The following is a 21669-nucleotide window of genomic DNA, read 5'->3' on the forward strand; positions in this document are numbered from 1 at the left end:
TTGTTCGCCGTTCTTGCAGGCGCACGCATCGACATGGCGCACCACAGTAACAGGGCGCACAAGGCGCTGGACGAGACGATCGAGTTCTCGGAGGCGATCCGCGTGGCCGACCAGCTGACGGACGAGCGCGACACGCTGCTGGTGGTGACGGCCGACCACGCGCACACCATGTCCTTCAACGGCTACCCGGCGCGCGGCAACGACATCCTCGGTGAGTACGCGCCACTCAGCCAGCACACCGCCAACGAGTTTCCAAAGTGGGAACAATCACCAGGCGGGGAGCAGCGTGCGGCGCGACAAATATGAATTAGGTCTCTAGAATATATACACTTACATATATACACGTAAATTTTGTCCAGTGTAGATTACAGAATCTGGAGAACGTACGGTTGTGGTATTAATTCTTGATAATAATATGTGTGAAATCTTATGGAACTTAACTGCTAAGGTCATCAGTCCCTAAGCTTACACACTACTTAACCTAAATTATCCTAAGGACAAACACACACACCCATGCCCAACGGAGGACTCGAACCTCCGCCGGGACCAGAATTCTTAATACTTCGTTGAAATGTTACTTCATTTTAACATAACTAAGGGGATGTAAGTTTAGAATTAATAAATTATGCTTTCCTTTTTTTTCATGATATGTCCCAGTGAATATTTATCATGTTTAGAGAATGTGACGTTACATTTTTTTAAAATTAAAGATGAATAGATAGATCTAACTAACAACAATTTAAGAACTGCATCTGCTTAGGCAGTTGTTTGTAATTTGCTCCGGTCTGACAAATCAATCATTGGAAGTGTGGTTTTGTTACTTTGTACATCGATAAAAGAACGTTCGAATCAATGTTGTAACTCCAGTAATAACAATAAAATGGTTCAAATGGCTCTGAGCACTATGGGACTTAACTGCTGCGGTCATCAGTCCCTTAGAACTTAGAACTACTTAAACCTAACTAACCTAAGGACATCACAAATATCCATGCCCGAGGCAGGATTCGAACTTGCGACCGTAGCGGTCACGTGGCTCCAGACTGTAGCGCCTAGAAACCGCACGGCCACTCCGGCCGGCCTAGTAACAATACATTGTTGTTGTTAATGCGTCAGATTTCCTCAGTGTGAGCTGAGTTAAGACGGATGATGGATTGGTAATGATGTCTCCTGTTACGAAATTTACTGATTACTCGTCAAGTAAACTGAATAAGGCAGTAACGATGTGTGCAGAGAGCAAACACTTTGGGTGGTTGCGCTGCGAATGTTGGGTGTGAAGAAAGTTTGCAACCGACATGAAGAAACTGAATGAATCAGAACTACTCCCAGAACCGGCAGAAAACCAATGTTGACTAATCAAGACCCTGTAATCTGCCGTCTTTCTCTGAAAGATCGTCAGCGTACCGCAAAAAACATAAATGGCATCTAGAAGACTTCAGGGGTTGAAGTTTATGTTCGAACAGCCAGACAAAAACTTCGCGAAAATGGTTTACGAGTGAATACACCCAGAAAGAAGCCTTATCTGAACAATACGCAGAGGGCATTGGCATACAGGGAATGGACGCAGGCAGACAGGGCTAGAGTAATTTGAAGTGAAGAGATTAAGATCAGCAGCTATGGAAGTCATGGAGCTAAGTTCATTCGACGACGACCGGGCAAAGACTAATGGCCTCAGAACACCACTGCTACTATGGAGCATCCCGTCAGTGTCATGGTGTGGGGCTGCATGTCATGTCAAGTCATGGTATTGGACGTCCGGCAGTGTTACATGGCAACATTACCGCAAAAAACTAAAAGACGTAGTCTTAACGCTGTAATAGCTGCGTTCTATCCGCGATTTGTCTGAAGGTAACAATCGTCAGTGCATCTTTCAGCAAGACAGTACGGCTTGTCAAACCACCAAAATCAGTAGCAAATGGTTCCATCACCGTAAAATTAATGTGCTGCCGTGGCCTGCCAACCGTCCCTACCTCAGCCCAGCTGAGACATTAAAGTCAAGGCTTAAAATCATGGTTTCAAGACGAAATCCAGTAACAAGAGGGAGCTGCTAGAGGCCATCGTCATTTCATGGTTCAGAGTAACCAAACCAAATATCTTAGACATTAGGTGGACTCGATGCAGTGCGTAGTCGAGGCAGTGACTAAATCAAAAGGATATACCATAAAATAATAAGAAACATTGCAACAACTTCTGTGCCAAGTAATTTGTTACTTTCTGAAATTCTTGGGTTGTGAGTATTGTTTCAATTTTCAAACTTATTAATTAAATTTTATATCTGAACGTTACTTTTCAAACAGTGAATATTAAGGCATGTCTACTGAAAATTTTAAACCACTTATACCGTATATTTCAACAAAAATAAACTCCTGAATGCAATATTCCATGAATGTCTACAAAGTGTACAAATTTAATGCCACAAATGTCTACCGAAGAAAAAATAATGATGATTCTTTGGACGACAAAAAGTACCTAAGACAAGGTTATGGTCATTGACATGTACATCACCCGTCATTACTTCCGCCAAATCTAATAGAGGTGAGAACGGCAAGACTCCAATATGCGATCTATGGTTTCCCTCTGTGTAGTTAATAGAGAAATTACGGAATATCCTAAAGGAGAGAAGTGCTTTTGCACGCTTGTTCGTTAGGCAATGCGAAACCGTCAAGAATGTACTCCACACAATTCCAGTGGTAGATGCATCAAGAAATGCCTTGTACGTTGCGGTGTAAAAATTTGAGAAAGTACTGTGCTAGAAATTACCAACAATGTATCTTACAAACAGTGCAGTTTTCTGCCTATGCCACGTTTAACGGTAATGCTTACTTTAGAAGAACGCGTGTTAGTTGGACTTTAACACGGCACATGTTCACTAGAACAGCCTATTAGTATACATACAGTCCAATGTGTGCGACATATATCTCCTCAGAATTTTTCTGCCTTACCTCAGTGACACACACAACTAACACACGATACCTGCGGCGTATGTAGTCGTACAAACTAGTGCATAATTGATTGATGCGTATCTTACGATGGAAGTATTGAGCCAAATCGCATACGGTTGAAAAAAGGAAGGAAAAAAAGTACAATGAAACTTGGCTTAAAAAGCAAATTGTGTTTCGTTAGACAGTTAGACAGTTAGACAGTATGAGGCGTCAGCCAGGCTCATATAACGTAGATACGCTTACATTTAACCGATATATTACTTTAAACAACTCAAGTTATCACCCTGTCAATACCTTTAAGATAAAATTAGATTAGAGGCTTACCGTTAGTCTTTCCACCCGCCCACCAATCACGACTACAACATGAAATGGTGGAAATAATAGCGGTAGGCAAAATATTCACGCTCCCGTCACACTAATGTGTCCACCGACTATTTTCGACGTGAACGAGTAATAACCATCAATGGCGGCTGGTAACAGCACTACCAGTTTGAGGGTATGTGAAGAGGGACACGGAAAACAGTGCAGTCGTTGTCGTAATGCAGAAACGGAAAGATTTATTTGGCGTTCAGAAGGGCATCATCGTTAGTTTTCGTGGCAAGGCAGAAACATCTCCGAAACAGCCAAGTTTGTGAACGGTTCGCGTGCCGTAGTGGTTAAAGTATACCGTACATGGCAAAAGAAACTGCAAAAAGGTGGGAATTTAAGGAGATGGGATCTGGATAAACTGAAAGAACCAGAGGTTGTACAGAGTTTCAGGGAGAGCATAATGGAACAATTGACAGGAGTGGGGGAAAGAAATACAGTAGAAGAAGAATGGGTAGCTTTGAGGGATGAAATAATGAAGGCAGCAGAGGATCAAATAGGTAAAAAGACGAGGGCTAGTAGATACCCTTGAATAACAGAAGAAATATTGAATTAGATTGATGAAAGGAAAAATATAAAAATGCAGTAAATGAAGCAGGCAAAAAGGAATACAAACGTCTCAAAAATGAGATCGACAGGATGTGCAAAACGGCTAAGCAGGGATGGCTAGAGGACAAATGTAAGGGTGTAGAGGCTTATCTCACTAGGGGTAAAATACACTCCTGGAAATTGAAATAAGAACACCGTGAATTCATTGTCCCAAGAAGGGGAAACTTTATTGACACATTCCTGGGGTCAGATACATCACATGATCACACTGACAGAACCACAGGCACATAGACACAGGCAACAGAGCATGCACAATGTCGGCACTAGTACAGTGTATATCCACCTTTCGCAGCAATGCAGGCTGCTATTCTCCCATGGAGACGATCGTAGAGATGCTGGATGTAGTCCTGTGGAACGGCTTGCCATGCCATTTCCACCTGGCGCCTCAGTTGGACCAGCGTTCGTGCTGGACGTGCAGACCGCGTGAGACGACGCTTCATCCAGTCCCAAACATGCTCAATGGGGGACAGATCCGGAGATCTTGCTGGCCAGGGTAGTTGACTTACACCTTCTAGAGCACGTTGGGTGGCACGGGATACATGCGGACGTGCATTGTCCTGTTGGAACAGCAAGTTCCCTTGCCGGTCTAGGAATGGTAGAACGATGGGTTCGATGACGGTTTGGATGTACCGTGCACTATTCAGTGTCCCCTCGACGATCACCAGTGGTGTACGGCCAGTGTAGGAGATCGCTCCCCACACCATGATGCCGGGTGTTGGCCCTGTGTGCCTCGGTCGTATGCAGTCCTGATTGTGGCGCTCACCTGCACGGCTCCAAACACGCATACGACCATCAGTGGCACCAAGGCAGAAGCGTCTCTCATCGCAGAAGACGACACGTCTCCATTCGTCCCTCCATTCACGCCTGTCGCGACACCACTGGAGGCGGGCTGCACGATGTTGGGGCGTGAGCGGAAGACGGCCTAACGGTGTGCGGGACCGTAGCCCAGCTTCATGGAGACGGTTGCGAATGGTCCTCGCCGATACCCCAGGAGCAACAGTGTCCCTAATTTGCTGGGAAGTGGCGGTGCGGTCCCCTACGGCACTGTGTAGGATCCTACGGTCTTGGCGTGCATCCGTGCGTCGCTGCGGTCCGGTCCCAGGTCGACGGGCACGTGCACCTTCCGCCGACCACTGGCGACAGCATCGATGTACTGTGGAGACCTCACGCCCCACGTGTTGAGCAATTCGGCGGTACGTCCACCCGGCCTCCCGCATGCCCACTATACGCCCTCGCTCAAAGTCCGTCAACTGCACATACGGTTCACGTCCACGCTGTCGCGGCATGCTACCAGTGTTAAAGACTGCGATGGAGCTCCGTATGCCACGGCAAACTGGCTGACACTGACGGCGGCGGTGCACAAATGCTGCGCAGCTAGCGCCATTCGACGGCCAACACCGCGGTTCCTGGTGTGTCCGCTGTGCCGTGCGTGTGATCATTGCTTGTACAGCCCTCTCGCAGTGTCCGGAGCAAGTATGGTGGGTCTGACACACCGGCGTCAATGTGTTCTTTTTTCCATTTCCAGAAGTGTAGATACTGCTTACAGGATAATTAAAGAGACCTTTGGAGAAAAGAGAACCGCTTGCATGAATATCAAGAACTCAGATGGAAACCCAGTTCTAAGCAAAGAAGGGAAAGCAGAAAGGTGGAAGGAGTATTCAGAGGGTCTATACAAGGGTGACGTACTTGAGGATAATACACTCCTGGAAATGGCATGGCAAGCCGTTCCACAGGACTACATCCAGCATCTCTACGATCGTCTCCATGGGAGAATAGCAGCCTGCATTGCTGCGAAAGGTGGATATACACTGTACTAGTGCCGACATTGTGCATGCTCTGTTGCCTGTGTCTATGTGCCTGTGGTTCTGTCAGTGTGATCATGTGATGTATCTGACCCCAGGAATGTGTCAATAAAGTTTCCCCTTCCTGGGACAATGAATTCACGGTGTTCTTATTTCAATTTCCAGGAGTGTATTATGGAAATGGAAGAGGATGTAGATGAAGATGAAATGGGAGATACGATACTGCGTGAAGAGTTTGACAGAGCACTGAAAGACCTGAGTCGAAACAAGGCCCCGGGAGTAGACAACATTCCATTAGAACTACTGACAGCCTTGGGAGAGCCAGTCCTGACAAAACTCTACCATCTGGTGAGCAAGATTTATGAGACAGGCGAAATACCCTCAGACTTCAAGAAGAATATAATAATTCCAATCCCAAAGAAAGCAGGTGTTGACAGATGTGAAAAATACCGAACTATCAGTTTAATAAGTCACAGCTGCAAAATACTAACGCGAATTCTTTACAGACGAATGGGAAAACTGATAGAAGCCGACCTCGGGGAAGATCAGTTTGGACTCCGTAGAAATGTTGGGACACGTGAGGCAATACTGACCCTACGACATATCTTAGAAGAAAGATTAAGGAAAGGCAAACCTACGTTTCTAGCATTTGTAGACTTAGAGAAAGTTTTTGACAGTTTTGATTGGAATACTGTCTTTCAAATCGTGAAGGTGGCAGGGGTAAAATACAGGGAGCGAAAGGCTATTTACAATTTGTACAGAAAGCAGATAGCAGTTATGAGTCGAGGGGCATGAAAGGGAAGAAGTGGTTGGGAAGGAGTGAGGCAGGGTTGTAGCCTATCCCCGATGTTACTCAATCTGTATATTTAGCAAGCAATAAAGGAAACAAAAGAAAAGTTCCGAGTAGGTATTAAAATCCATGGAGATGAAATAAAAACTTTGAGGTTCGCCAATGACATTGTAATTCTGTTAGAGACAGCAAAGGACTTGGAAGAGCAGTTGAACGGAATGGACAGTGTCTTGAAAGGAGGGTATAAGATGAACATCAACAAAAGCAAAACGAGAATAATGGAATGTAGTAGAATTAAGTCGGGTGATGCTAAGGGAATTAGATTAGGAAATGAGATACTTAAAGTAGTGACGGAGTTTTGCTATTTGGGGAGCCAAATAACTGACGATGGTCGAAGTAGAGAGGATATAAAATGTAGACTGGCAATAGCAAGGAAAGCGTTTCTGAAGAAGAAAAATTTGTTATCATCGAGTATAGATTTAAATGTCAGGAAGTCGATTCTGAAAGTATTTTTATGGAGTGTAGCCATGTATGGAAGTGAAACGTGGACGATAAATAGTTTAGACAAGAAATGTGGTGCTACAGAAGAATGCTGAAGATTAGATGGGTAGATCACATAACTAATGAGGAGGTATTGAATAGAATTGGGGAGAAGAGGAGCTTGTGGCACAACTTGACTAGAAGAAGGGATCGGGTGGTAGGACATGTTCTGAGACATCGAGGGATCACCAATTTAGTATTGGAGGGCAGCGTAGAGGGAGACCAAGAGATGAATACACTAAGCAGATTCAGAAGGATGTAGGCTGCAGTAGGTACTGGGAGATGAAGAAGCTTGCACAGGATAGAGTAGCATGGAGAGCTGCATCGAACCAGTCTCAGGACTGAAGACCACAACAACAACAACTACATGGCAAAATGGCGCTATCCAAAACCGGCGCCGAGGTAACTCTGGTGCACTACGGACCGTAGATGAAAGGGTGAATGACGGCTGTGGAGATGGGTACCGCTGAATGGACATGCAGCTGCTCAGCAGTTGGCCGCCCAGATGAAACGCCGGTATACACCATTGTCTCCTCAGCGGCAGTTCAGCGAACGCCGCCGCGTATGGGCCTCTGCAGCAGTCACGTGTTTCGTGCACCCACGCTGATTGCTTTTCGTCGGCGACGAAGGCTGGAATTTCCACGCCAGTACGACAACTGGACGTGCACTCAGTGGCAACAAGAGGCCTTTTCAGATGAAACACGTTTTTTGCTTCATTAGACAGATGACGATTGGCATGTACAGTGTGTTGAGTATGCCCACTAAACTGATTAGCAAATTCCTTTCTCACTGAGATGGCCAAAGTTAAGTTCGATATTAACTTGTTGATAATTTAAAGCATTACTTTCTACACCCCTATACACCTGTATTGTGACTGATTAACCCATGGTCGAATATTGAACACCTCGCTTCTTCGCCGTGGCAGTGTAGCCACTCCGTTATTCGACCTTATTGTTGCCTGTGTTTGGGATTATCCTTGTAGCGTCCACACTTGAAGCTCATTTGCACCCTAACTCGTTCTGCGATAATGTGTCAGTAATTATTTTTTATCTTGTTCTAGGTGATGCTGGGACAGACGAGGAAAAACTGTCTTATACAACACTCAGCTACGCTAATGGACCCGGTTACCAGAAGCCTGGGAAGAATTGCCAGCGACCAGACATACGGGAAGACGACAAGAGTAGGTGTATCTCCCTTAGGTTAAAACGTGCTGGCTGATTAAAGTTTCTATCACAACTCAAATAATTAACAAGGACATATGACTTTCAGTCGATAATCTCTCGCCTCCTTTGATGCCATTCAGTAACATTATTGCATAGTTACTTACCTTTCACTTCATCACCTCACCACGTTATAAACAAAAGAAGATGGAGGATGTGCTGTGCAATAGCTTCAGATATTAACTGTGCACACTTCTACAAGAGAAAGTTGTTGATGGAAAGTTAATAAAATGTGCTTGTGAAAAAATGTGAACATTTGACTTACTCGTTTAGGATATGGAGACATTTAAACACAGAATATATACCACCGTAGCATTTTTTTTTTTTCTAATCGGGGAAGATTTTTTCACCTAGGAATATGCAAAAAAAATGGCTCTGAGCACTATGGGACTCAACATCTTAGGTCATAAGTCCCCTAGAACTTAGAACTACTTAAACATAACTAACCTAAGGACATCACACACACCCATGCCCGAGGCAGGATTCGAACCTGCGACCGTAGCAGTCCCGCGGTTCCGGACTGCAGCGCCAGAACCGCTAGACCACCGCGGCCGGCAGGAATATGCATACGAGGTATCGAACAACCTTTATACTTATATTTTTCTGAACATGACGAATGTGTTAAAGCATAACTGCGGTGCTGAATTTATTTTCTCGCCTTCTAAAGCCACAAGTTGAAATAAGACCAAGTAAGTAGTTCATGAAAGTATATGTTCGATTCGTGGTCTTCTGTTGGTGTTTAACTGGAACAGTGAAAAATCGAAGAAATAAAAGCAATTAAATGGAAATTTGGCGAAGTGGAGCAGTTCAAATCGATGTAAATTAAGATTTACTCAAGGAAGTCAGGGAAAACTGTATAAATTTGTCTGGTAAGAGAGCAACACTAAATCCAACATTCACTCGGTTAACAATATGAGTTGAACATGAATGATTCCGCATGTACCCTATTTTATGGTTGTGTCCTGACCTCTGCAATGCAATGAATATATAACCGTCGGTAGAAAGACGCTGTTTCAAGCGGGTAACGTCTTCATTTTGGATTAGTTTTCCTTTGGAGGAAGCTTCCACCTTTGCGTTACTGAGACAAGACCGAGGAAGGAGTATCTATATAGGGAAGACGTTGAATCTTACTGATAGGTTGAGACAAACATTAAAATGTGAAATCGCGGTATAGGAATATACATATTGACGATGCCAATTTTGCTTAATCATTTTAGGATAATATAAGGCCATGGCGCATCTGAAAATTTTCGTTATGAAGTGAAATCCATTGTGCGACGACATTTTTTATTATTATACACTAGAATTAGGGAAAGAAATTCTGCAGACATATACCAGTAACACTCTAAGAAGCGATTCAATGATTTTACGAACGATAGTTCAAGTATTTTATCTGTCGTTCATGAAGCATGTACGGAGTGACCAGTATTTTTAGTTTGTATATAACGGATGTAAAAAAAAAATACTGGTCTTATTTAATGGACGTGTCTGCAGCTCGTGGTCTTGAGGTAGCCTTCTCGCTTCCTGCGCACGAGGTCCCGGGTTCGATTCCCGGCGGGGTCATGGATTTTCCCTGCCTCGAAATGACTGGGTGTTGTGTCGTCTTCATCATCATCATCATCATCATTCATCCCCTTTACGATCGGAGAAAGGCAGTGGCAAACCACCTACGCTAGGACCTTGCCTAGTCGGTGGTGCGGGTCTCCCGCATCGTCCCCTTCGCTCCTTGGAGTATGGGACCTCATCATCATCGTCGTCGTTATAATGGACGTATTGAGGATAAGCAGCATCTGTGAGGCTGTACGTATGCTGCTCTGAATAATAAGAGATTTTCCTTACAGCTTGATTGCTCGTATTGTCTTGCCTATTCTGAACGCACATAATTTCTTCAAATGGTAGCATACAATGTTGTTGTTGTTCAAATGGCTCTGAGCACTATGGAACTTAACATCTGAGGTCATCAGTCCCCTAGAACTTAGAACTACTTAAACCTAACTAACCTAAGGACATCACACACATCCATTCCCGAGGCACTATTCGAACCTGCGACCGTAGCGGTCGCGCGGTTCCAGACTGAAGCGCCTAGAACCGCTCGGCCACACTGGCTGGCTGTTGTTGTTGTTGGTTGTGGTGGTGGTGGTTGTGGTGGTGGTGGTGGTGGTGGTGGTGGTGGTGGTGGTGGTGGTGGTGGTGGTGGTCTTCAGTCCGAAGACTTATTTGATGCAGCTCTCCATGCTACTCTATGCTGTGCAAGCCTCATCATCTCCAAATAACTACTACAACCTACATTCTTTTGAACCTTCCTTCTGTATTTGTTGCTTCGGCTCCCTCGACGATTCCTCACCACTCCCCTCCCGTCCGCCTACTCCCCCAACTCCCTCCAATACTGAACTGGTGATCCCTTGATATCTCAGAAGGTGTCCTGTGAGGCGATCCCTTCTTCTAGTCAAGTTTTGTTTCCTTCCCCGTTCTTCTCAGTACCTCTTCACTAGTTACATGATCTATCAGTCTAAACTTCAGAGCCTTCTGTAGCACACATTTCAAAAGCTTCTACTCCCTTCTGTTTCAGGCGTTTATCTTCCACGTTTCACTTCCATACAAGGCCAACTCCAGACAAATATCTTCAGAAAAGATTTCTTAACACTTAAATTTCTATTCAATGCCATAAAATTTATCTTCTTCCGAAACGTTTTTCTCGCCATTGCCAGTCTACATTTTTTATCCTCTCTTCTTCGTCCATCAGCAGTTATTTTGTTGCCGATATAGAAAACTCGTGTGCCACATTTATTCTCGTTTCCTAATCTAATTCCCGCCGCATCACGTGATTTAATTCGACTATATTCCATTCCTCTGGTTTGCTGCTGCTTCAAATCATTTTCTGCTCTGACAGAATTACAAAGTTATCGGCAGACGTGAACTTCTCCCTGAACTTTAATTCCTTCTACAAATTGTTATCAGGCTATAACCCTGTGTCACTCCCATCTCAACTACTGCTTCCATTTCATGCCTCTCGACTCTTACAACTGCCTTCTGGTTTCCGTAAAAGTTGAATGTAACTTTTCGCTCCCTGTATTTTTCCCCGCTGCTATCTTTAGAATGTCAAAGAATATATTCGAGTCAACATTGTCAAAAGCTTCCTGTAAGTCTACATGGCTCCATTGCTTCTAAGATAAGTCGTAGGGACGTTGTTGCATAGCATGCTCCTACATTTATCCGAAATCGATATTGACCTTCCGCGGAGCCGGATTCCACCTCTTCTTTTTTTTTCTCTCTCGAAACAATCGTCTCAGTAATGTAGAGCCACGACTTATTATACTGTTTATATTACTTTTGTCATTTTAAAGTTCATGGTGTAGCAAGTAGTTATAATTCTGCGTGGCCTCTTTTTACAGGTGAAAAGAACTACAGATTTCGCGGTATGGTTCCACTGGGATCTGAGACGCACGGTGGGGACGACGTGGCAGTGCTGAGCCGGGGACCCTGGTCTCACCTGCTCACCGGCGTCTTCGAGCAGAACTACATCGCACACGCCATGGCCTACGCTACATGCGTCGGAGACGGACTGACCGCCTGCAACGACAAACGGAGTGCGTATAAAGGCTACACACTACTATCAGAACGCTGAACAGGCGTCTTGCAGTTTTAAAGGAAATTCCTTTTTGCGTACCGTATCGTAGTTACTGTACTTTGTACCAGTTTCCTGGGCCAAAACCTGAATCTCCCCGCATTATCATGGGGTAAGGGCCTATGGGATAGGGGCGTTTCGCTCTGTGGCCCCCTTCCGTCCTTTTCGAGGGGATGCTGTACCACGTTTGGCTCTCTCACCTTCATCCCACCGTAATTAACAACATAAAAACAAGACTAAAACCTTACCTGCTCTCACCACAACGACCTACACTGAACACATCAACTTACAACGCAACGTAGCGAAGGAAAGGTGCCACAGTGCCCAAGAAGAGAAACATACTCCACTTTAGCGGCTGAACAATTCCTCGTGGACTTCCAGCCAACGAATACTCATGGCTTAAATTTGCCACTATTTTATTTTTGTTGCTTCATACATAATAACTAATTCTGTGAACAGATTTCGTTAGGAGGGCCATATAATCAACAAGAGAGTCATGCACGGATTTCGAATAGTGAAGAAAAGCAGAGTAAATACAGTAACCACTCGTTTATATCTTTCTGGATTTTGTGGCAGTATTTTGTCGATTTGTACTGTATGATCAGAAGTATCAGGACACAAATTAGGAGACATTAATATGGAGTGCTCGGGCCTTCGTCTTTATGACGTCTTCAGCTTTGATGGGGTCACCTTGTTTTGTTTGTGTGAATGTCTGTGGAGTAATGGCAACCCATTTTCTACAAGAGGGGAAACAGGAGAAGGTAGTGACGTTGGACGCAGGGTTCTGTAACCCACCCCATAGGTCTTCCCTTGGGTTCAGGTCGGATTCTGGGCCGGTAGGTCCATCTCAGGAATGTTCCTGTTCACAAATCTTTGCTTCACAGTGCTGTTTTATGTCAGGGTGCATTGTTATGCTAATACAATCACTCATCGTTTGCGACTATTTCTCAACGCTGTACAAAGTGTGTGTATTCTGCCACATACAGCGATTTTTAAGCACAATAAGGGGGCCACAAAACTAGTACGTAAAACCACCTCCTCAAATCTTTCGATTAGCACTTAAAAGGATGGCAGATAATATTCTCCAGGCATTCGTCAAAACCATCGGAGTACCACATGGTATACCGCTATTCGTCACTCCAAATAATTCGTATCCCATCATCGACTATCCAGTGGCCTCACACCATCTCAAGTGTCTATTAGCTCTGACAGAAATTTGTGGCTTATGAGGAGCTGTTCCACAATTGAGAACCAACCTTTTTAATCCCCTATGCACAATCATTGTACAAGTTGGTGGCACTCTGAAACTCACGAATGATTCCTACCCCTGATTATATGTGAATTTTTACACCGACCGTTAGCGTTGCTCGACGGCTGCTGACCATGAGTATAAGAGGTACGGCTGGTGTTCGGTTCGCGTTTCTACTTTATAGCCGCCTCACCAACAGCCTACTTGGGCAGCTTAAGAAGGGTTGGAATGTCTCTGATGGATGCGTTGTTCAGGTGACACCCAATGGCTACTCCCCATCCAAAGTCGGTGAACCTTCACGACCGACACATTGTGCCCTTACTCCCCCTTCACTGCCAATGCAGTACTCCCCCCTCCTTTTGACCTGGCAGGTTGACCTCACGTGCCAGCTGATGGTCTATTCGGCATGACAGAGAGGTGACCAGATGTCTCCGGAGTGCCACAGGACTGTCAGTCTAGGGATACATATGTTCCTCCCAATAAATCTAAAACCTGTTGTACAGCATAGATCGCAGCAAATGACATCACCATACTCAATTCAACTAACGAGACTGGGCTCTCCCCATGCATTAAACTGCTCATTTTAACACATATTGAAAGAAGGAACTGACCACAGAAACCAGTCGCCCATTTCTACAGATTTTAAATTATTATCGGAGATAAACCAATTAATTTGGAAACTGTTACTTATCAGGTAATTACGCTGAAACAATTTGGCAGAGAACAATGTAGGTCAGTTACCTTATATCATATTTGTAACTACCTGATTTGACTAAATTCATTGCTGTAGCTTCGTGCTGTTGTGCTACTACATGGGGACGTGAAGTAATTTTTTTATTGTTATAAATTTTAGGCTTCTGTGAACCATGTGTTACACAGTTAGTTCCAAGTCATATAACACCTGTTCTCTAAAGTACCCTGTTCTCGGCATACGCAACATGGCATGCGAAACCTCCTAAAACGTAAATCCTTACGACAAATTTTTGCTTTTGTAAGGCTCCATCCCTGTCAAATTTACATAAACTACTTGTTTTGCAGTCAATATGGACATTGTGTAAAAGTAAAAAAAACGTATTCAGTGCAGCTGTATACCGCTCCCATAAGCAGTCACATACACAGGAAATAATGCATTTTACGTTCATAAACATCATGTGCGTCACGTAAATTGAACTAGTCAATAGAAAGATGAACTCGTTATATATCTCAGTTTTACCCTGTCAAATTTACATAAACTACTTGTTTTGCAGTCAATATGGACATTGTGTAAAAGTAAAAAAAAGTATTCAGTGCAGCTGTATACCGCTCCCATAAGCAGTCACATACACAGGAAATAATGCATTTTACGTTCATAAACATCATGTGCGTCACATAAATTGAACTAGTCAATAGATAGATGAACTCGTTATATGTCTCAGTTTTACAGCTAACCATTGTTTCAAATTATATGGTCAGTATATTCTCAGTACATTAATAAAATAGATCTATCCAGAACCCACTTCTAATGCAGGTACGTGCTTCTCTACGGTCTGCGTCAAATTACACGTTCAGTATGTCCCTTATATGTGACTCCTGTGTGTGGAATGCATCTTCAGTAAGTCGTTGCAAGAATCGTGGGAAACCATATGAAGCATTTATCACAATACATCTTCTTCGTTAATATTGATCTTTAACTAGGATATAAATGTTATTTAGTGTATATAAAGATAAATAGCCATATACGTAAAGGAAGGTCATGCAACATGATAGACGGAACGAAATAAGAATTACCACGTCAAGGTACTTAATTTGCAACTAGTTACTCCCACAAAAATGAAAACTAGAAGAATTTAATTTGGAACTGTACATGAAGTAGCATTACTACTATTACGAGTTAAATAATACGAAGGTAAATACTAAGAACTAATGTAAACATAATCCTGTATAGATTATGCCAAGAACATACAAGTTTATGGTTAATAATATACTATTCTTCCCTCATTTATGACAAAATACGAAGTATCTGTATGAAGCTGTACTCAGTACATTTACGATTATTATACACTTACCATTTTGAGTACAAGATTGGTACGTTGTATAAATTTTAAATAGAATTCCAAACCAACAACTTATTCAGCATATTTCCTATTTCAGTAGGAAGTTTCGTTGACCATATTATTTGGGTTTTCTACAGGACACATTTGGTGATGAAGTATTCGTGTTCAAAGCTGAATATACAACAAATAAGCGTAAAACACAGGTGGAAAAATTTTTAATTTAATTTCTCTACCAGACAAGGAGCAGCTAAATACTGTAGTTTCTAAAGACTAATAAAATAATACCAACACAAGGAGTCTTACAATCAACACTTGCACTTTGGTGCACAAATACTTATTGCGCTATTAATGAACCAAAATTTTTGTGTTTTTCCTATTCAAATCCCAGCAGTCAAGAACACAGCCACGTTTTTGTATTCAGCAAGTCAAGAATAAGGTTTTGACCTGACAAGATTCGTCTCTGACGTATTCTGTACTTCATCTTACTTTGCTTTGTCTTTTTTTGTACAGGTACCTCTGGAAGACGTGGAGGTCTGACATCTACGCCCGGCTACGACATACCCTTCAGAGAAGAGCACAGATATGAAGTACCGGCCGTATACAGCCCCAACGGATAGGTTTATTGTGACAGTTTCAAACAATGATTGATGACAGACTGTGTAACCAATCACAAAAGCCAGTATTTTATTTATTGAAGATGTCTTAATTTAGATTGGCTCTCTAGGTATTGTATTAAAGTTACCTGCCATGGCATATCCAATGTAATCCATCAATTCACTGGATTTTTGTCACAGAATCAAACTACGTTGTACCTTTGAACTTTGAACGCTAAAACCTTGCTGTGCCTAGCTCAGTAAGGCTATTGAGATAATTACATGTTATTATAATCTGCAGTTATACAGTTTATACTGAGTTTTTTTTAAACAGTGAACAAAACATATTATAGTTTTAGGACTTTATGTACAATGATGTGCACAATGTTTACCAAAGGATACTCGTCTAGTAACGACCGGTGGAATGCTACCCACGACTTTTATACAATGCGCATTGAATATTGCACAAAATAAAATGAACGACCTTGGTGTTTCCAAACAATTATTCTTTTCTAAGCTTTACCTGAATTTCTTTAAGATGTGTCATTCGTCCGTAAAGCCTTATTTTTGACAAAATATTGTACCACTGTGATTAAAATATGCTCCTCACAGCCCCTCGCATTGGATCCTGAATGAAGGAAGAACACAGTAGTACAATACCAAAAACTCTTCCTGTTTATGCCATCTCTTAATTCTATTAGAATTATGGGTTTACAACGTCATCAGAAAAATACAGTTTTGGAGCCACATGACGCCTCAGATGCTGTCAAAACAGAAGGCCACAGGAGCAGGACTTCATCAAGTCACTGACTTCCCTTACAAACCAAACACCACCATTACATTTTTCGATAACTACTTTATACGAAAAGCCTATCACAAACATTTTATGATGTACTATTTTATCGTCACTTCTCTTACGTCATTATCGGAAAAAATTAAAATCTTAAGGCGTATAAACATTTGACGTGATAGTTTGCACTCGATATACTCAGTTTCACACATGTGCTGGTGAAAAACGTACAACCACCTGAAGCAGAGCTAGTACAACTGCGAGGAATATCAGTGATCACTCACATGTGCAACTGTGAGCGACCTCAATCTCTCTGCCATTATTGGAAAGGAAAAATTATGGACAGTTTGACATTAACCACGAGCATAAATGGAAAATTATAGTGTGTGAGTTAACAGCCTTTGCAACCTCAGTGAAAGTTAGCTTTTTTAAAAGTATGTGTTCTACCAAACAATAAGTCTTCACTAATATTATAAGGACGAAAGTACTCTGTCTGTTGTCCGCCTGCTTAGCTGAGTGGTGACGTGCTTGCCCCCCATGCAGCCGGCCTGAGTTTGATTCTCGGCCGAGTTGGAGATTTTCTTCACTCGTGGACTGGGTGTTCTATTGTCCTCATCTTCATTTCATCCTCATCACCGGAATGCAAGTCGCCCAGTGTAGCGTCGACTGGAATAAGACTTGAACTCTACGGCCGAACTTCCCGGGATTGGGCCACCCGGCCAACAATGCCAAACGCATATTTCATTGTTACTCTGTTTTCACCACTGAACCGATTTAGGTGAGATTTGGTTTGGAGATAGTTTGAACCACGTGGAAGAAAGTGAAAAGAGAATCCGGTAGAGGGTAAAATAACAATAGAACATACTTTCCTAAATCAGTTAATGTAAACAGTGTGAATAACTATTACATCTGTCGTGTAATGAATAGGATGTATAATGTACAGCTACATCAATAGCACGATGCATAGACGTGCGTTCCTGTCCAGACCCACCTAAATACACTTTTCTGCAGCGACGCTTCTCGTGTCGATGTGTCGTACATTGAGCCATTTACGGATGGGGAGGGGGCGTGCATCACCAACTATGCTAACCCAAACAGGCAACACGTGACGGTTGCAGATGTTATTGCACATACAATACTTTACCTGCGCACCATTACACATCATAATAAAATAATTGATACGCGAGTGCAGCCACGGGAAACCGCTAGTTTCTTGTGCACGGTACAATAACACTAATGCGACCACCTGACAAATGCCTGAATGACCAACTTCTGCAGCCCGGACTGCTGCGAGACGTGCAGGAAGAGTGTTCTGGAAAGTACCGACAGAGGCGTGCAGCTATGGCGACTTCAGTGCCGTGGCGAGCTCTGCTAGGTTTCGCAGCTGAGGATCATTGGAGTGAACAGCAAGACTGAGATGGTGCCACAGACTTTCGGTTGGGTTTAAAGCCAGGGAATCTGGTGGCCAGTGGAGTACAGTATGAACATGCTGGTGTTCTTAGAACCACGCATACGCTGTGACACTTTGCGTTGTCCTGCTGGTAGGTGACATAGTGCCTAGGAAAAACTATCTGTATATAGGGTTCAACAAGGTCGGCAAAAGTAGGTGTATACTTGTGTCGAACCATTTGCATTCCTGAATGACAATATCACTCAGGGAATACACAAAGCATTCTCCAGACCATAACGCTCACTCTTCCGGCTTGAACCCTTGCAACGACTGTTGCACGGTCCCTCACAACGACAATTGCAATGTGATTGCTTTCAGACGTTTCACGCTGTCCGCGAAAACGGCCATGTGTTTCATGGAGCATAAAACGTGATTCAGTGCCACTCGTTGGACGTCCTTTTGTGGTACTGCCATGCAAATTCCAGCCTTCATCGCCGATAAACAGCAGTCAGCGTGTGTGCACGAATCAGGCGCCTGCTGCAGAGGCCCACACGCAACAACGTTCTCTGAACAGTCATCGAGGAGACACTGTTGCTAGCTACTTGATTTGTCGGGGCGGTCAGTTGTTCAACAGTGGCCTATCTATTCAGCCGCAGACATCTCCGAAGCCATCGTTCAGCCTTATCATGTATGGCCCATGGTGCACCAGAGTTGCCTCAAGCCAGTTTTGGATAGCGCCGTTTTGCCAAACTCGATGTACTCTAGTCGTGCGACGAGACGCGAACTATTTACAAGCTTAGCAATAAGGAAAATTCTTCCATCCTAGGCCCGAAAGGCAATGATCGTGTCCTTTCCGATGCCTCATAAATCATTCCACTTCCGCATTCATCAATGACAGCACATTTCTCCGCTTCACTTAGACACGCTTTACATACCTTCCACTTCCACTGCTAGTGCTACAACCTGCCCCCTTTAGGTGGAAACTGCACGCTGACGTCGAACATAGATGGCGCCCACACTCATGTGGCTGGAGCTTGTGTTACTTGAAGCCTATCAGCTTATTTTTTTCAGTGATACACTTTGATACCTGGTGTCTGTACTTTTGTGACAATGTTTTTCATGTAAAGGCTCCAGACAAATTTCTATACGTCGTAATTAAATGTGTGGACACATGGAAAAATAAAATAAATTTGTGTTACCAATTCTGATGCAAATTATGAAATGATTTACAGAAATTGGAAACAGATGTTATATTTATATGTTAGTTACCGGGCGCTGTAACAACCAAGTTTTTTAAACGTATAAGGAAGAGGTAATACTGTGTCTGAATTACGAGACATATTTTAATGCTTAACTTATAAAATTCACTTTTTAAGAGGCTCGACAAATAACACCACCACCAGCGGACGCTGTTGACCCATCGACCACCCCACCCCCTATGACGTAATACGTGATGGCAACCTCGGAAAAAAACGACGGGAAATTCGCTTAAGACTATGTCTAGCTGTTTGACTGGGAGGACCTCACGACGATAGGCTAATATAGTGTGCACAAAGCATTGTATAACCAGTTTGTTTAAGAATATTGTTTGTTTATTTCTGGAATCGCAATTCTCCTTGAAACTAATGCTGGTGTTTTAAACGATTTAGACAATGCTAAACAACTGTGTGACTTTTTCGAATCCAATAGCGAAAGGAGCCGTGTAATTACATTGTCCCAGATCGTGCTAAAAATCTGAAAAACTTTCTTGTGCGTGTTCCTTGCAGCAGAGTTGTGGCCGCTGGAGGAAGCCACACGCTGGGCTCACATTATCAGCGACCAGCAACCATAGGGTGCCATGCGCTATGTACGTCCTGTCGCACTTGAAATACGTGGAGCCTTCCTCCTCATCCCTGGTGCACTTTATTCTTTGTGTCACATGCATACCAATTATCAATGAACATGAACTGCTTCAGGAATGATTAAATCTGATGTTTAAGCAATGTGCAATAAATGGCTCTGAGCACTATGGGACTTAACATCTGAGGTCATCAGTCCCCTAGAACTTAGAACTACGTAAACCTAACTAACCTAAGGACATCACACACATCCATGACCGAAGCAGGATTCGAACCTGCGAATGTAGCGGTAGCGCCGTTCCAGACTGAAGCGCCTAGAACCGCTCGGCAACCCCGGCCGGCAGGCAATGTGCAGAATATTGTCACATACGTATCTTGAAGATTTCACAGGAACTAAATGTGCCACAGCACAGGGTGGGGGGGGGGGGGGGCGGGGGAGAGAGAGAGCTTTGCAGATGATGCCAGAATATTTGAAGAATTTTCGATGTAACTACACGTTTTATTCCGAGGAATACCACCACCACACTTACAAACTGACACTAAAACGACCGTGCCATACTTGTGAAACTTCTGCCTTCCTCCCTGAAGCACTTCGGGCTGTTTTGTAGGAAATACCACGTTCTTCTCTTGTCTTAGAGCACTAGCCGCTTCAGGAGTCGTTACATCCAGTTGAATATGTCTCTAAACACCCTTTCAAAAAATATCGCTGCACAGCAGTTTGCTTCAGTTTGCGATGTTTACCTCCACATTCGAACACAGACTATAAAGAAACTTGTGACGCCTATCAGTCATTATCCAACCTTCCTCCCTGAGACACTTCACTCGCTTTTGTGTGAAATAGTTCACGAAACCGATATCAGTTGCAATAACCAATTTTACACACCAGACGACGTTCCTTGGAACGCGAAATAAATACCGTTGTAACTTTAAACAGGTCGCTCACTACTTTTCGAGTTTTAGTTGCTTGTTTGAAGGCACCATCAGAAAGAGAAAAATTTCTGAGTCCTACAGCTGCTGTGGTGTTCAACAATTTTCTGAAACGCTGGCTGGGCTTAATTTATATTTGCTGTTGGTGTCAGTGATGTTAAGGCTCTTATTTTTTCATTCTCCTCACTTCTCGAAGCACACTACTGTACGGGAAAAACAGACACTTACACACCTAAAAGTTCTTGACATATTCCGAATCCCACAACAAATCGTGAAAAAAAAGCAGAATTCGAAACCCTGCCCTACAGACGAGAAAAATGGCTGGAATTTTCGATGTTCTACAACTGTTGGTCTGGAGATGCTCTAAAGCCACAATAGCGGTGTAGGACGGAATCCCACCTTTCCAAACCAGAGGAGGCTGGTCTGCTTCGACGTGTCTCTGAACATCTCACAAAGAGGTCAGAGACTCTCAGACGTCACGGAACGTTCTGTAGATATCTTGCACCTGCCTTTTTCGAACAAGTCTGTAGAGGCTCCTATGCCTCTTACATGACTCTCTGACGTCATGGCGCTTCCTGTAAATGGAGAATTCTGATTGGTTCTCCCTGAATTTACGCTTCAAACTGCTCCTGGCGGTGTGGGAGGACTGGCCACCAGTCTCTGCAGACAGTCAAATTACTAAAACGTCAGAGGAAAACTATTTTGTACCGATCGATAAACATCAGCAGTCATATTGCACTGGCAGTTAAACCCTACAAAAGTGGTCTATAGATCATGAAATGCGGAAACTGTCGCCAAAGACACTTAATCAATTACTCTGGCCTGCTACTGTTGAGGAAAACATGAATTTTTCGGCGTGAAATCGATCTACAACTATTCTGTATCATCAGAAACAATTGTACCACCATACCGTATCGATGTAGTAAAACATAGTTCGTATCCTGCACCATACAAAATC

The 21669-nt window shown here is 43.4% G+C and overlaps 1 protein-coding gene across 1 annotated transcript in view; it reads left to right on the plus strand.

Moving 5' to 3' along the window:
• The window catches only part of LOC126176064 (membrane-bound alkaline phosphatase-like), a 178437-nt gene extending 162169 nt beyond the window's left edge, over positions 1–16268 (plus strand). Inside the window, exons 8-11 of the mRNA XM_049923197.1 lie at positions 20–211; positions 8107–8226; positions 11659–11853; positions 15684–16268. Coding sequence (XP_049779154.1) covers positions 20–211; positions 8107–8226; positions 11659–11853; positions 15684–15790 — 614 coding nt within the window. The 3' untranslated portion in view covers positions 15791–16268. The remainder of the gene's footprint in view (positions 1–19; positions 212–8106; positions 8227–11658; positions 11854–15683) is intronic.
• The last annotated feature ends 5401 nt before the right edge of the window (positions 16269–21669 follow it).

Source organism: Schistocerca cancellata, chromosome 3 (genome assembly GCF_023864275.1).
Source record: "Schistocerca cancellata isolate TAMUIC-IGC-003103 chromosome 3, iqSchCanc2.1, whole genome shotgun sequence".
In the NCBI taxonomy this organism is placed as follows: domain Eukaryota; kingdom Metazoa; phylum Arthropoda; class Insecta; order Orthoptera; family Acrididae; genus Schistocerca; species Schistocerca cancellata.